The 12,500-nt window shown below is 34.2% G+C and overlaps 1 protein-coding gene across 2 annotated transcripts in view; it reads right to left on the reverse strand.

Annotated features, from left to right (window-relative positions):
• The window catches only part of LOC145277708 (multidrug resistance-associated protein 1-like), a 320,419-nt gene that overhangs the window by 121,256 nt on the left and 186,663 nt on the right, over window positions 1-12,500 (reverse strand). For both annotated transcript variants that reach the window (XM_080129406.1, XM_080129407.1), the window contains exons 16-17: window positions 8,997-9,123; window positions 924-1,100 (exon numbers count right to left, since the gene is read on the reverse strand). In XM_080129406.1, the coding sequence (XP_079985532.1) occupies window positions 924-1,100; window positions 8,997-9,123 (304 nt within the window). The remainder of the gene's footprint in view (window positions 1-923; window positions 1,101-8,996; window positions 9,124-12,500) is intronic.

Consider the following 12,500-nt stretch of genomic DNA (forward strand, 5'->3'; position numbering starts at 1 on the left):
GTTATACTTATAGACACTAGTGTTTCATGCTTTTACAATCATCAGTGCAGAGATTGATAATTACTACTGGTCTGGAGATCTGAACCAAGCTACAAAGTCACCTTTGATTCCATTTGAATTAACTATACAGAATCAAGTGAAGCATGCATGGCCCCCGTGAGTGCACAGTGAACGAGGCATAAAAATATGACTAAGTTCAGCATTTGCACCCCCATTTAGCCCCTAAAGTCCCCAGGGGACGACAAATCCTGGTGAAAATGAACAAACGGTGCAGTTTTAGGCCTTAACATATGTAAATTTGAGTTCTGCACCATGCAAAAAAAGAAATGACGAAATCCATCATTTGCTGCCCCCATTTAGCCCCAAAAGACCCCAAGGCCTTAACATATTTATATTTGAGTTCAGCACCATGCAAAACTGCTAAATAGACATACACAGAAAATTTTGGACAAATATGGTAAAATAGTCCCAAAAATGGAGTGTTTTTATTAGCCCCAAAAGAGTCCCAAGAGTTATCGCAAAGTATAGACAAACAAAATTATATAAAAATCAGTTAGTTACAACTTTTGAGAAAGTTTTATTAAAATCCAAGGCATCAATTTTTTTTAATAAGCACAAAAGTGTCAATTTTCACCATTTTAACCTGAAAGACACCTCTAGGAGGGCAAGCAGAGTTTTCCCAGAAAATCCGTTATGTTACTTTTTAACGCATCTCATGTTCAATGTTTGTGCAAAATTTCAAAACTTCCAAGGTGTAGTTATTGAGAAAAGTACAGACGGACGAACGGATAAGGGTGAATTTACAGGTCCACCCTCCTTTTGTCTGGGAACCAAAAATAATTCTAACTGAACTTCCCTTAGTAAAATAAAACGAATGATTGCCCAAATTTCTGAAATAAAAGAAATGTCCAAGAATTGCGAACCTTCTCTCCAATTTCCGCCTGGATTCCACCTGCCAAGATGTCGATATCAGATTGCATGGCGCACGCATCTATGACGCGATCGAACACGTCTTGTTTGAGTTCTTTTCCAAAAATAATGTTATTCATCAGTGTTTCGTTCTGGATCCAAGCTTCTTGCGGCACGTAAGCCACTGAACCCTGAGTTGGACAAAACAAAAATGAAGTCAATTAGTTCACAAGCGAAACAAAAACATGAAAGGGAGATGTGTAGAGAACAGGAGACTTCAGTGGTATGGCCACATTGTAAAAATGGGTGAGAGTTCTTGGGTTAGTAGAGGTGGAACAGTTGAAGTAGGAGGTTCGGTTCACAAGGGAAGGCTAAGGAAAACATGGAAATTAAGTATGAGGATTGGCTTGAGGGAAAGAGGGATAAATAAAGACTTGGCTAGGGATAGGTTAGTTTGGATGCCAATTTTTAAAAGCCGTCTAACACATCTCAGTATGTAAAATAGATGTGAAAATGATGATGATGATCATCATCATGAAAGAAAATATTATGTATTAATAAATAGATATGTTTCTTTTAAACATTGTTAATATTCTTTGTATTGTTATATATATATATATATATATATATATATATATATATATATATATATATATGTATGTATTGGATTTTGATTTTTGGATTTTATCGTTATTGGATAGTTTACCCTTCACCAGACTATCCATTCATGTGAAATTACCTTTTTCTTCACCATATTCCCTCTGCTTCACTATTTGTTACCAAGTAAGATCTATGACTTACTTGTAGTTTCATCAAATATTTTTGCAAGCAACATCCGATCCTGCATTTTGTTAAATCTTACCCTCTGATAGAAATTATTTCTTCGAAACTCCACGGATTAAGGACTTATCCACTTATTTTGTGTTTCCTTTTTAAAATTAAATATGTTTTTAATTCTTTTTCAAAGTGTTTTTTTAACATGTTTTATTAATTACTTGTTCTTATATATATATATATATATATATATATATATATATATATATATATATACATACATATATATATATATATATATATATATATATATATATATATATATATGCGCAAGTATATGTCAAGGTATACTAAAAAGAAATGAATAAATAAAGAAAACAATATACAATGGTGCCTTCAATAAGTTTCCAGACTGTTTTCGTATACGCACTTTTATTGATAGTACACACATGAAACTCCAGTCTTCTATCAAAGTAATCTCCTCCAGCTGCAATGCACTTGTTGTATTGTTCCAACAACTTCTGGAAGGCTCCATAGAAATCCTCTTCTGTGAGTATATCAATGACCCTCATCACAGCCTCTTTCATCTCCTCAATTGTCTCATAACGCCAGCCTCTAAGGTTTTCCTTGAGCTCAGGGAATAACCAAAAGTCACAGGGAGCAAGGTCTGGAGTATAGGGAGGGTAAGGAACTTTCTTGATGCCCATCTTGGTCAAATATTTTGTGATTTTCTCTGATCACCCTTGGGACAAAATTCCTGCAAATCTTCTGCATCATTAATTCCTTGCGAATAATTGTGTTTATTGTCTCTATAGACACAAAACGGTTCTTATTCTTTATTTAACCAATCAACTTTGGTTTTCTGACTTCCTTACTCCTCGCACACTCTTTATCCCTCACAGATTCCCTGCCTTCTTGAATCTCTTATGCCACTCCAGTTCATGCAAGATGGTCCACCAAAAGCATTGAAGCATTCCATACGTTTCTGAGGCATTTTTTCCAAGTTTAAAACAGAATTTTATTGCATATCGTTCTTCTAAAGTGTCCCAATGTCACCAGTTGTGACAATCAGACTTTAGTAGGTTATATTCCAATTCCTGCTGTAGCTGTTGCTTTGAACCTGAAATCATTTGTGAGAAATCCTTTAATGAAGTAGATGCACCAAGTCCTCACAGACTTCTTTTCATCCTAAACCCTAGAATTATACCGTACAGTTAGATATACGTTGGCAGAAGGTGCTGGATGCCAATGGCGATTTACTTTGAAGACTAAATACGTGGATCACCTTGTAGGATAGTAATACACTTCTGACGATTAGATTTACTGTGAAGCTGCAGTAGGATGTTGTTATTAGTTCCTTTTTATTAAACTAATAAATGATAATGGATGGTGTTATAATAAAAACACTGGTTTCTGGTTAAAATCAGTTCAGTGGTATACATTTTTTCAGTCAGCTTTGTTATCCTTTCCTATTCTACTGGGTTCTTGAAGGGCTTACTCTTTGCCTGGCTTGTTAGGAATCCAGAGGATTGAACTTTAGTGATGGGGTTTCTTTCAGGCTTGGTTTGTCTTGTAGTGATTCTATCTTTATTTCTCTTTTTATTATGATTAACCCCTTACATCAAGCGGTTTCATGCCTTCTCTAGAGCGATTTTAATAAAAATGGCTGCCATCTTAAAATAAACATGATTCTATACAGAGTTACTTACCCTTAAGCATTAAAATAATACTGGTTTTTTTTCTCTCCAAATATAACTTTTTCTTCCAATCAAAGAGAAGTAACTCTTTATAGAAGAATTACAGAATTTTGTTATTTTATAAAAATGGCAGTTATTTGAAAATAATTCCTACCCAAACAAAACATTTTCTGGAAGATAATAAATCGAATTATATTTTATTTTTCCTAAGAAGATGCTGTCAGAACTCACAAGAAACAGAATAAACTATTGATCTTGTAGGAAGAAAGCTATCGATGACAATGTAACGATAAGGAGACTGACTTCCTTTTATTATATAGATGCTTCCCCACATTAGAATGTTGACAAAGAGGACGCAAATCCACAACTCTCTTCCTGATCTATATTAATGATCTTCCAAATCACATCCTTACATCATTCGTAGACATCTATGCTGATGACACTACTATCTATCATTTAAGACCGTAAACAACTAAGTTCTCTCTGATTCTGTCTCCTCTGATCTTGAGCAAGTGGCACAATGGGGAAAGAGATGGCTTGTTACTTTTAATGCATCTAAAACCAAGCTTTTATCTTTACATCATCAACGCTCTGATCCCATCTGGCATCAATTGAAATGGATGGCTCTCGTCTTGGGGAGGCCTCATGTTTTGACAAGCTTCTGGGCTTGACCTTTACTCCTGATCTTAAATGGAACACATACATTAAATCCATTGCCAAGGACGCTAGAAAAATAGTGGGATCCTTCTATCGATTCAGTAGATATCTCACTGCTGATGCAATTCTCTATCTATATAAGAGCCAGGTACGTCCAAAGTACTTTTGCCACATCTGGGCAGGAGCTACTAGAAAGGACTTATCCTTCCTTGATAGAGTTCAAAATAGACTTCGTAGCCTTGTGGGGGATGCCCTTTTCTCTTCCCTGCAACCTCTTTCCCACAGAAGAGATGTTGCGAGTTTGTCTCTGCTTTATCGCTATTTTCATGGCAAGTGCTCAGCTGAGCTCCATTCTATGATCCCTGCTTTCCAGCTGACTACAATATGGTTGTCTTCAAGTCTAACATAAACAAGTTTTTGATGAGCCGTTCCATATAAGTTAACAAATTTACTGAATCTCCATTAGTAACGGTTACTATATTGCCCAATTTCTACTGTACACTCTTTAACCCTTATCCTCGAGTGGCCTCTTGGCCTTGATAAGTGGTGATGCCTATGTAAAAAAAAAAAAATCAACAAATATAAAAAATCTTTTCAACTTTCTTGTGATGATATCATAAAAAACTGGTTTGGTCAGCCACTTAACCTCTGTAAGCGTAGAGTTTTTGTCAGCCAGCCTTGTAACCCCTTCTTGCCCTATTGGCCTCTTGAAGGGTTTATTTTTTTGGCTAGCCTGTTTGGAGTCCAGATAATTGTACGCTGGTGATAGGGGTTCCTTTCAGTATTGTTTTTTTTTTTTAAAGTTATTCTACCTTCCTCTCCCGCTTTGTTATTAGGACTAGATCTTTCCATCAAACGGCTTCATGCCTTGTCTGAAGCGACTTCCATAAATAAGCAAGAGAAAAAGACAGGTATTAACAAACAACAAAACATAATATATATCAAGTCATCTAATAAGTTCTGCGAGGATTTTAATTCTACAAAATTTAATAGTAAGAGAACTAAATATCGGTAAATAAAGCAAGGTATGTTTGTATGCTTATATAGGGTGCTTTTTAGAGGTGGCAAACTTTTAGGTTACCAAATCTATTTTCTTTAATTGCAGATTTGGTAACTATCGGTTATTTTTTAGTTCAGCTTGGTTTGGCAATTCATCATTAAGAGCAGCATTTGCAAATTACAAATGATATGATCAATTTACTGAGAGAAACATCTGATGAACGCATAATTTCATGAAATGGACCTGTTAATTGGCCACCTTGTTCATGTGGTTTAACTCCATTAGATTATTTTCTTTGGAGTTATATAAAGTCTCATGTCTATGCTGATAAACCAAACACAATAGACTATTTTGAAGACAACATTCAATATGTTATTGCCAAAATATAGCCTAATTTAATGTGTAGAGTTTGTAAAAATTGGACCTCTAGGTTACGCCATATATGAGCGAGCCACAGGCCATATGCCCAAAATTGTATTTAATTTATAAATACTAAAAATTAATCTTTGGAATAAACCACATATTTGTATAATAAATATATTTTCCTGTAATTATCTTGATTAAAAGTTTGTCACCTCTAAAAAAACAAAAATAAAAAAAAAAATCCCTATATTTATTTATATATATTTTAAAGGGTTTTTAGGTGACATAATATGGGTATAATCTCCTATTTGAAAATGCCAATATATCAGCTTTTAATTAAATCCATAGTCATTAAAATACCATGAATTTTAATTTCTCTTAAGACCCCTTAAATTTCATACATTTTCTATGCTCAAAATCATGTCATAGATTTTGATCAACATTAAAATAAGGTTTCTAGATACGAGGCTGGGTATCATTATATGTTGAATTTAATGTTTGTAAGGGGATAAATAAATGTGGTGCTAAACTGTTTAGTTGGGAAATTAATTTTACACGTCCAGAGGCAGGTATCTTTCTCATATCAAATATATGTATTTGAATGCATGTAATTTTTTTTCTACATATTTTTTTTACAAGAAAAATTAATTCATTAAAACATGATGGTATCCAAGGAGCATTTAGTCAACATGATGCCTTATAAGTTTTACAAAGTCAAATTTGTGAGTGAATTTATCCTTCAAGCACCAGCTTAAGATTAATATTAGGTGTGATAGGAAACGCTATACTTGCTTACGTTTTCAAGCCTTTCACTTTTGATAACAATCCATTAGATGAATTTTATTCCCCCAAAATTGGGTAAAATTTTTAGCTTAAGCTTAAGAGGGTTTAAGAAGAAACTGAAAACCAGGAAAAATTGCTCAGTTTGTGTTGAATTACTGGATCGACTTTAGTGCGAATTTCAAATATTTGAATTTTGTAAAAAAATGTAAAACTTTTCTGACTGACTAATATGAAATATAAAAAAGAATTCCACAAATTCTGTTAAAAATACAATAAAACATTATCTTTAATACAAAAAAACAAAAAACAAAACATAACTTAATCATGTTGACACACCGGTTCTCATTAGATTACTGAAGTTAAGTGACGTTGAGTCTGGCTAGTACCAGATGGGTGACCATATTGGAATACTAGGCAATGTATATATTCAGGTGAGCGAGTGGGCACAGAGTGGAAAGATAAAATGTCACCCTAGAAAAGACAGCATGATTCCATTTCCATTTGATCATCGGTTTTAGTTGGCCAAATGTGAACAAATCCCAAGAGCGATAGGAGCCTTCTATCATGTCTGAAAGTGACACAATGTTCAACTAGTGATATTGGAGATGTGCCGCTGTATAACTCATGCTCTGTAACGAACCAAGTTATGACACTAGGACCATTGCCAGCCCCTCCAAAAATACAAATCCGGATGATTCAACACTCACTTCAGGGTACAGCTCAATGAAGTGTCCGGCCACAGTTATGGTCTATGGTGTGATGTCAAGTGAGGGCCACATCATACCACCTCACATCTTTGAAGTCGGCTTGAAAGTCAACACTAAAGTGTACCTGAATATGCTGAAGAGTGTGGTGATTCCCCGATGCAGACCCTGGGTGTGGCACCAGGACACGGCACTGGCCAACAAGTCCAAAGAGACCCAGGCTTGGTTTCAGAAGGAGTGCTATGACTTTGTACCTTTCTCTCCTTAGCCCGCTTCATCCCCTAAGCTGAACCTGCTGGACTACTTTGTTTGGTCATATATAGAAAACATCACCAACATGACCTCCCATAACATGAAAGCCAGTCTGATCACCATCATCTGCCGAGCTCTCGCCAGCGCTTGCGGAAAAGGCATGCTCCCAGTTCAGGAACTGTATGGAGATGGTGATTGAGACTGAATGTGGCTACATTGAATGGATGTCAGCTCTACTACATAATCAAGTTACCTGAATTGATTTTTTCAATAAAAGTTTTAAAATAAAACTGTAGTGTTGTGTACTTTAGGGCAACAAATTTATCATCCCACCCTCTATAATACCTTAGGGAGATGAATGCCCCTGCCTTGTGCAGTTCTTGGTTACTTTTGGGCAAAGTGTAAAACTTGTTAGCCTCTCTCTTATATTCTAAAGCATTACCAACTAAATAGAGGGAACCTGTTAATTCTGTACGACAATTATCTTGTGATAATTTCGCCTATTTCCAATTTGTCAGGAGACAGCTCGGAAGTAGTAAGGCTAAAAAAACTGTCATAAGAATGCTCATGCACAATCTGGTCTGAGTGTAACATAGTGCAGACAACTATATGCAAATGCATGCGAAATGACGTCACCATAAGACTTTAAAAAAGCAGATCACGTTAGAGACGTAAAGAAGGTTTGAGATCACGTGAAGGGCATGAATAACGCTCGAGATCACGTGGGTGACGTCACGGCCGTAACAATGAGAAAATAAATGTCGTTGTTACAAAGAAAAAGCGAGTTGAAGCTATTTTCTATTTTTTGTCTACTTTGCGACTGAGGCCACAACATGTTCTGTAAAAGTGTCGGTCCCACACAACATTATATAACTAAAGATAGCAAAGCATTAAAGAAAAAACAAATTGTCTAGATAAACACAACACGACATGGACGATGTGAAATTAAAAAGACATCTAAGTAAAATTGCCATTCTTTTTTTTTTTTTTACATAGGAATCCCCATTTATCAAAGCCTGGAGGCCACTCAAGGATAAGGGTTATTGAGTGTATAGTAGTCAATGGGATAATATCATAGTGATTTCTTTACCTTGGATTTGAATTGTAGTCAGCTGGAAAGCAGGAAAACCGAAGAGAGTTCCACAGGTGTGCAGTTCTAAGAAAGAAGCCTTGTTCATGGAATTTACGTTTAGGTTTAGGCACAGATTATGATCGGGGAAAATTATTGACTGTGGTTTCAACTAGACGAGTGTTTTTCATGAAAGTTTTACAGAGGGGGGGGGGGCCATAGATTGGAGATCAGGCGAGCACTTGCCATGAAAATAACGATAAAGACAGTTCCGCAACATCTCTTCTGTAGGAAAGAGATTGCAGGGAAGAGAAAAGGGCATCCCCCACTACACTATGAAGTCTATTTTGAACTCTGTCAAGGCAGGATAATGTCTTTCTAGCAGCTCCTGCCTAGATGTGGCAACAGTATTCCATTCTTAGACGTACCTGATTTTTATATAGATAGAGAGTTGCATCAACAGTGAGATATTTAATGGAATGGTAGAAGGATCCCACTATTTTTCCAGCGACTTTGGCAACAGGTTTGATGTATATGTTCATTTCAGATCAGGAGTAAAGGTCAAACCCAGAAGCTTGTCAAAACATGGAGCCTCTCCAAGACGAGAGCCATTTATTTCAATTGATGCCAGATGGGGATCAGAACGTTGATGATGTAAAGATAGAAGCTTGGTTTTAGACGCATTAAAAGTAACCAGCCACCTCTTTCCCCATTGTACCATGTGCTCAAGATCCGAGGAAAGAGAATAAGAGAGAACTTGGTCGTTACAAAAAATACAAATGACTTACCTTAATTTGCACCTCACCCTTAATTTTTTCCATCTCTCCGAGGATGGCCGAGATTAGTGAAGATTTTCCAGTACCAACGCTACCCACGATAGCCACAAGCTGACCGGATGGAATATTTATATTGATGCTGTGGATGAGATTTAAAATTAATATAAAACATGTCAATTTTGAAAAAAAAAAAAATTCTTATCTTTTTTTCAGACAACAAAATATTTTATTTTTGTTGATCATCAAATACAATCAAAATAAAAACACAAAAAAGAAAGAACACGTTGGTATGACCATATTCTCTTCAATTTGCCTGCTTTCCAGCTGACTACAGTCTGATTGTCTTCAAGTCCAACATAAACAAGTTCTGGATGAACCGTCCCCCTAAGTAATCCAATTTACAAAATTACCACAACTTATGTTTACTACGCTATAATCACATTGACTAATGTATACCCAGTAACCCTTGTCCTCGAGTGGCCCCCGGGCCTTGATAAGTGGCGATTCCTTTGTAAAAAAATAAATAAATAAAAAAAGGCAAGATAAGTTAGATTTCTAACTTATAAGGATAAGTTTTTAGTATTTTTATTTCATGTAAAATATTTATTCAGTTCGAAAAGCATTCTGTGTTTATCGCTCTATTTGAAAAAGACAAATGTTGAATACAGTAAGTTTGGGAAAATGAGTTCAAACTAAAAAATTATACAAAATATTGTTAGAAACTCGCTCAATATATGTCAGCCTATATTACGGTAACATATATTGGGTGGATCTCTAAGAGTAATTTGTATAATTTTTAGTTTTAACTCATTTTCACAAACTTAAGTATTCAACAGAGACCTCACCGCCACTTGTCTTTTTCAAATATATCGATAAACACTGAAAGATTTTCAAACTGAATATACATTTTACATTAAATAAAAACACTAAAAACTTATCCAGTTAGGTAGAAAAGTAAATTATTTTGCCTTTGGTAACATTTATTTGCTTTATATTTGTTTTTTGACAACTTTTTTGTGTCTAAGTGTATAGTAAAACGAACCCAAACTTGTAAAATAAAATCGATTCATTGTAATTTTTGCTGTATTCTCAAGAAAATGATTCTAAAAAAATTTTTTTTTTTATTTCACCGGAAAACCAGTGAATTTTCAAAAAATTCTTCAAAAAGCTAAAAACGGAAAAATTTGAACTGAATGTTTTTTCTGCATATTTCTATGTAAACAATGAAAACAATGCGAATTTTAAAATTCTCTCAACAATCAAACAATTGATCAATTTCGTTAAGTTTTTGACAGACTTACTTAAAAATTTACAAAAAAATTTCTCATATTTTGCCCCCTCCCCTACCTAACGCGATCTTAGCTGAATTTTTGAGGGCGTGCGGATTTACAGCTTAGTATTTTACATCCAGAAATATACTGGAATAATGAAATAAAATATATTTAATTTTGGGTCACAAACGTTGCCTAAGATGAAGAATCAAAAACGCTTGTGATACGTATAGAGGATACATTATTTCTTTTTGATTTTAGAAAAATAGAAAAAAGAAAGTTTTAAAACAGACATAATTGGGCATAGAAATTCTGTTAATTTTCATAATGTTTGCTAAAATAAAAATTGACGCCTAAATACGTACCCCTATATATATATATATATATATATATATATATATATATATATATATATATATATATATATATATATATATATATATACAGTGGGGGGGGCAAAAGTGTTTGCAAATTGTATAAATTGATAAATTTATGCTTCAATATTTTCCAATATAACTATGTTACTCACTGTTTGATATGCAAATATATGAAGTAAATTCATAGAAACGGAAACCAAATAATCATATTCTTGGGGTGGGGGGTATGGATCTGTAAATGATTTCAGGAAGGAATATGGACCAACAGAGTTTGCAAGCACTCATTTATCCGCAATAAATACCATTTTTAAACATGATATAATTCGAAAAATTGTGTCATCTTGATTATAGTACCATATATTGATAACATATTACAAGAAAACAGTTATTACTCAAATAGCAATTAACAGAACAATACGAATTTATGAAACTATTTACCCCTTTATTCGCTTTCCTCCATTTTTAATCAAATCAATCAGCCTCCTATCAACAAAGGATGTTAATGTATGCACTTGCTGAGGTGTGATTTCAGAAGATACCTTCTTGTTTCTCTCCCAAATGTCTTTTTTACTATGGAATTGATGCCCATTTTCGTAAACCAGAATCGACCAGAGGTTCTCTATCGGATTCAAATCCGGACTCTGAGGTGGTCAGTCCATTAGACGTTCACCAGAGATCCCCTTGTCTGAAAGCCAAGCTTTTGTGAACCGAGAAGCATGGGTTGGGGCATTGTCTTGTTGGATAATAAGATTCTGCTTGAGAGCACCATTTTGTGAATTCAACCAGGGCAATAAATTTGCTTCCAAAAACTTACAGTAGTTCACAGAATTCATTTTGACACAGTCAGGGACAAGAAAAGGACCAATATCACTTCTAATAATACCAGGCCAAATCATCACTCCTCCTCCCTGTTGACGTCTGAATCGCAAGCCATCTCTTTTAGAAGCCATCTCTTGGCCCAACCGTCGGGCCCTCGAAGGTTGCTCTGGCCGCGTCAGTCCAGAGAACATTTTGAAAATTGATTTTTAAATAGTTAGTGGCCCATGCTAGTCGCTTCTGACAGTTTATATTACTCAAAGGAGGACATTTTGTCTGGTTCTCTGGTCGGCTATCTGTTTCAAAATCCGATTTCGGGTCCTTTTAGAGATGCCAGACACTCTTGCATGGTCTAAAATAGATTTATTTGTGCTGTGTGGGTTTGCTAGCAAACTCCTCTTGATTTTTCTAATATCCCGTGGTGAAGTCACCTTAAGTCTGCCACTTTTATGCTTTTTTTTCCATCTTTGCTGTCAATGACGAAACGTTTCACAGTTCGATGATCTCGTTTAAAAATTTTCGAAATATAATTATAATTATATACATATATTATATGCATATAGATATATTATATACATATACACATGTATATTATATGCATATACATTTATATATATGCTATATGCATATATACTTATTGATATTATAAGCATATATATATACTTATATATATTTAAACCATATACATGTATATATATCATATGCATATACATATATATATCATATGCATATACATATATACACATATATTTATATTATATGCATATACATATACATATTATATGCATATACATATATATATTATATGCATATACATATAGACATATATTATATACATACATATGTATACATATATATATTATATGCATATACATGTATACATATATTTTTGCATATACATGAATACATATATATATATTTGCATATACATGCATACATATATATTATATGCATATACTTGTATATATATATTAGATGCATATACATAAACACATATAGATATTATATGCATATCCATATATACATATATATAGATATATTTGCATATGCAT

The sequence above is a fragment of the Euprymna scolopes genome, chromosome 6, assembly GCF_053919585.1.
Source record: "Euprymna scolopes isolate OS-2025 chromosome 6, ASM5391958v1, whole genome shotgun sequence".
In the NCBI taxonomy this organism is placed as follows: Eukaryota; Metazoa; Mollusca; class Cephalopoda; order Sepiida; family Sepiolidae; genus Euprymna; species Euprymna scolopes.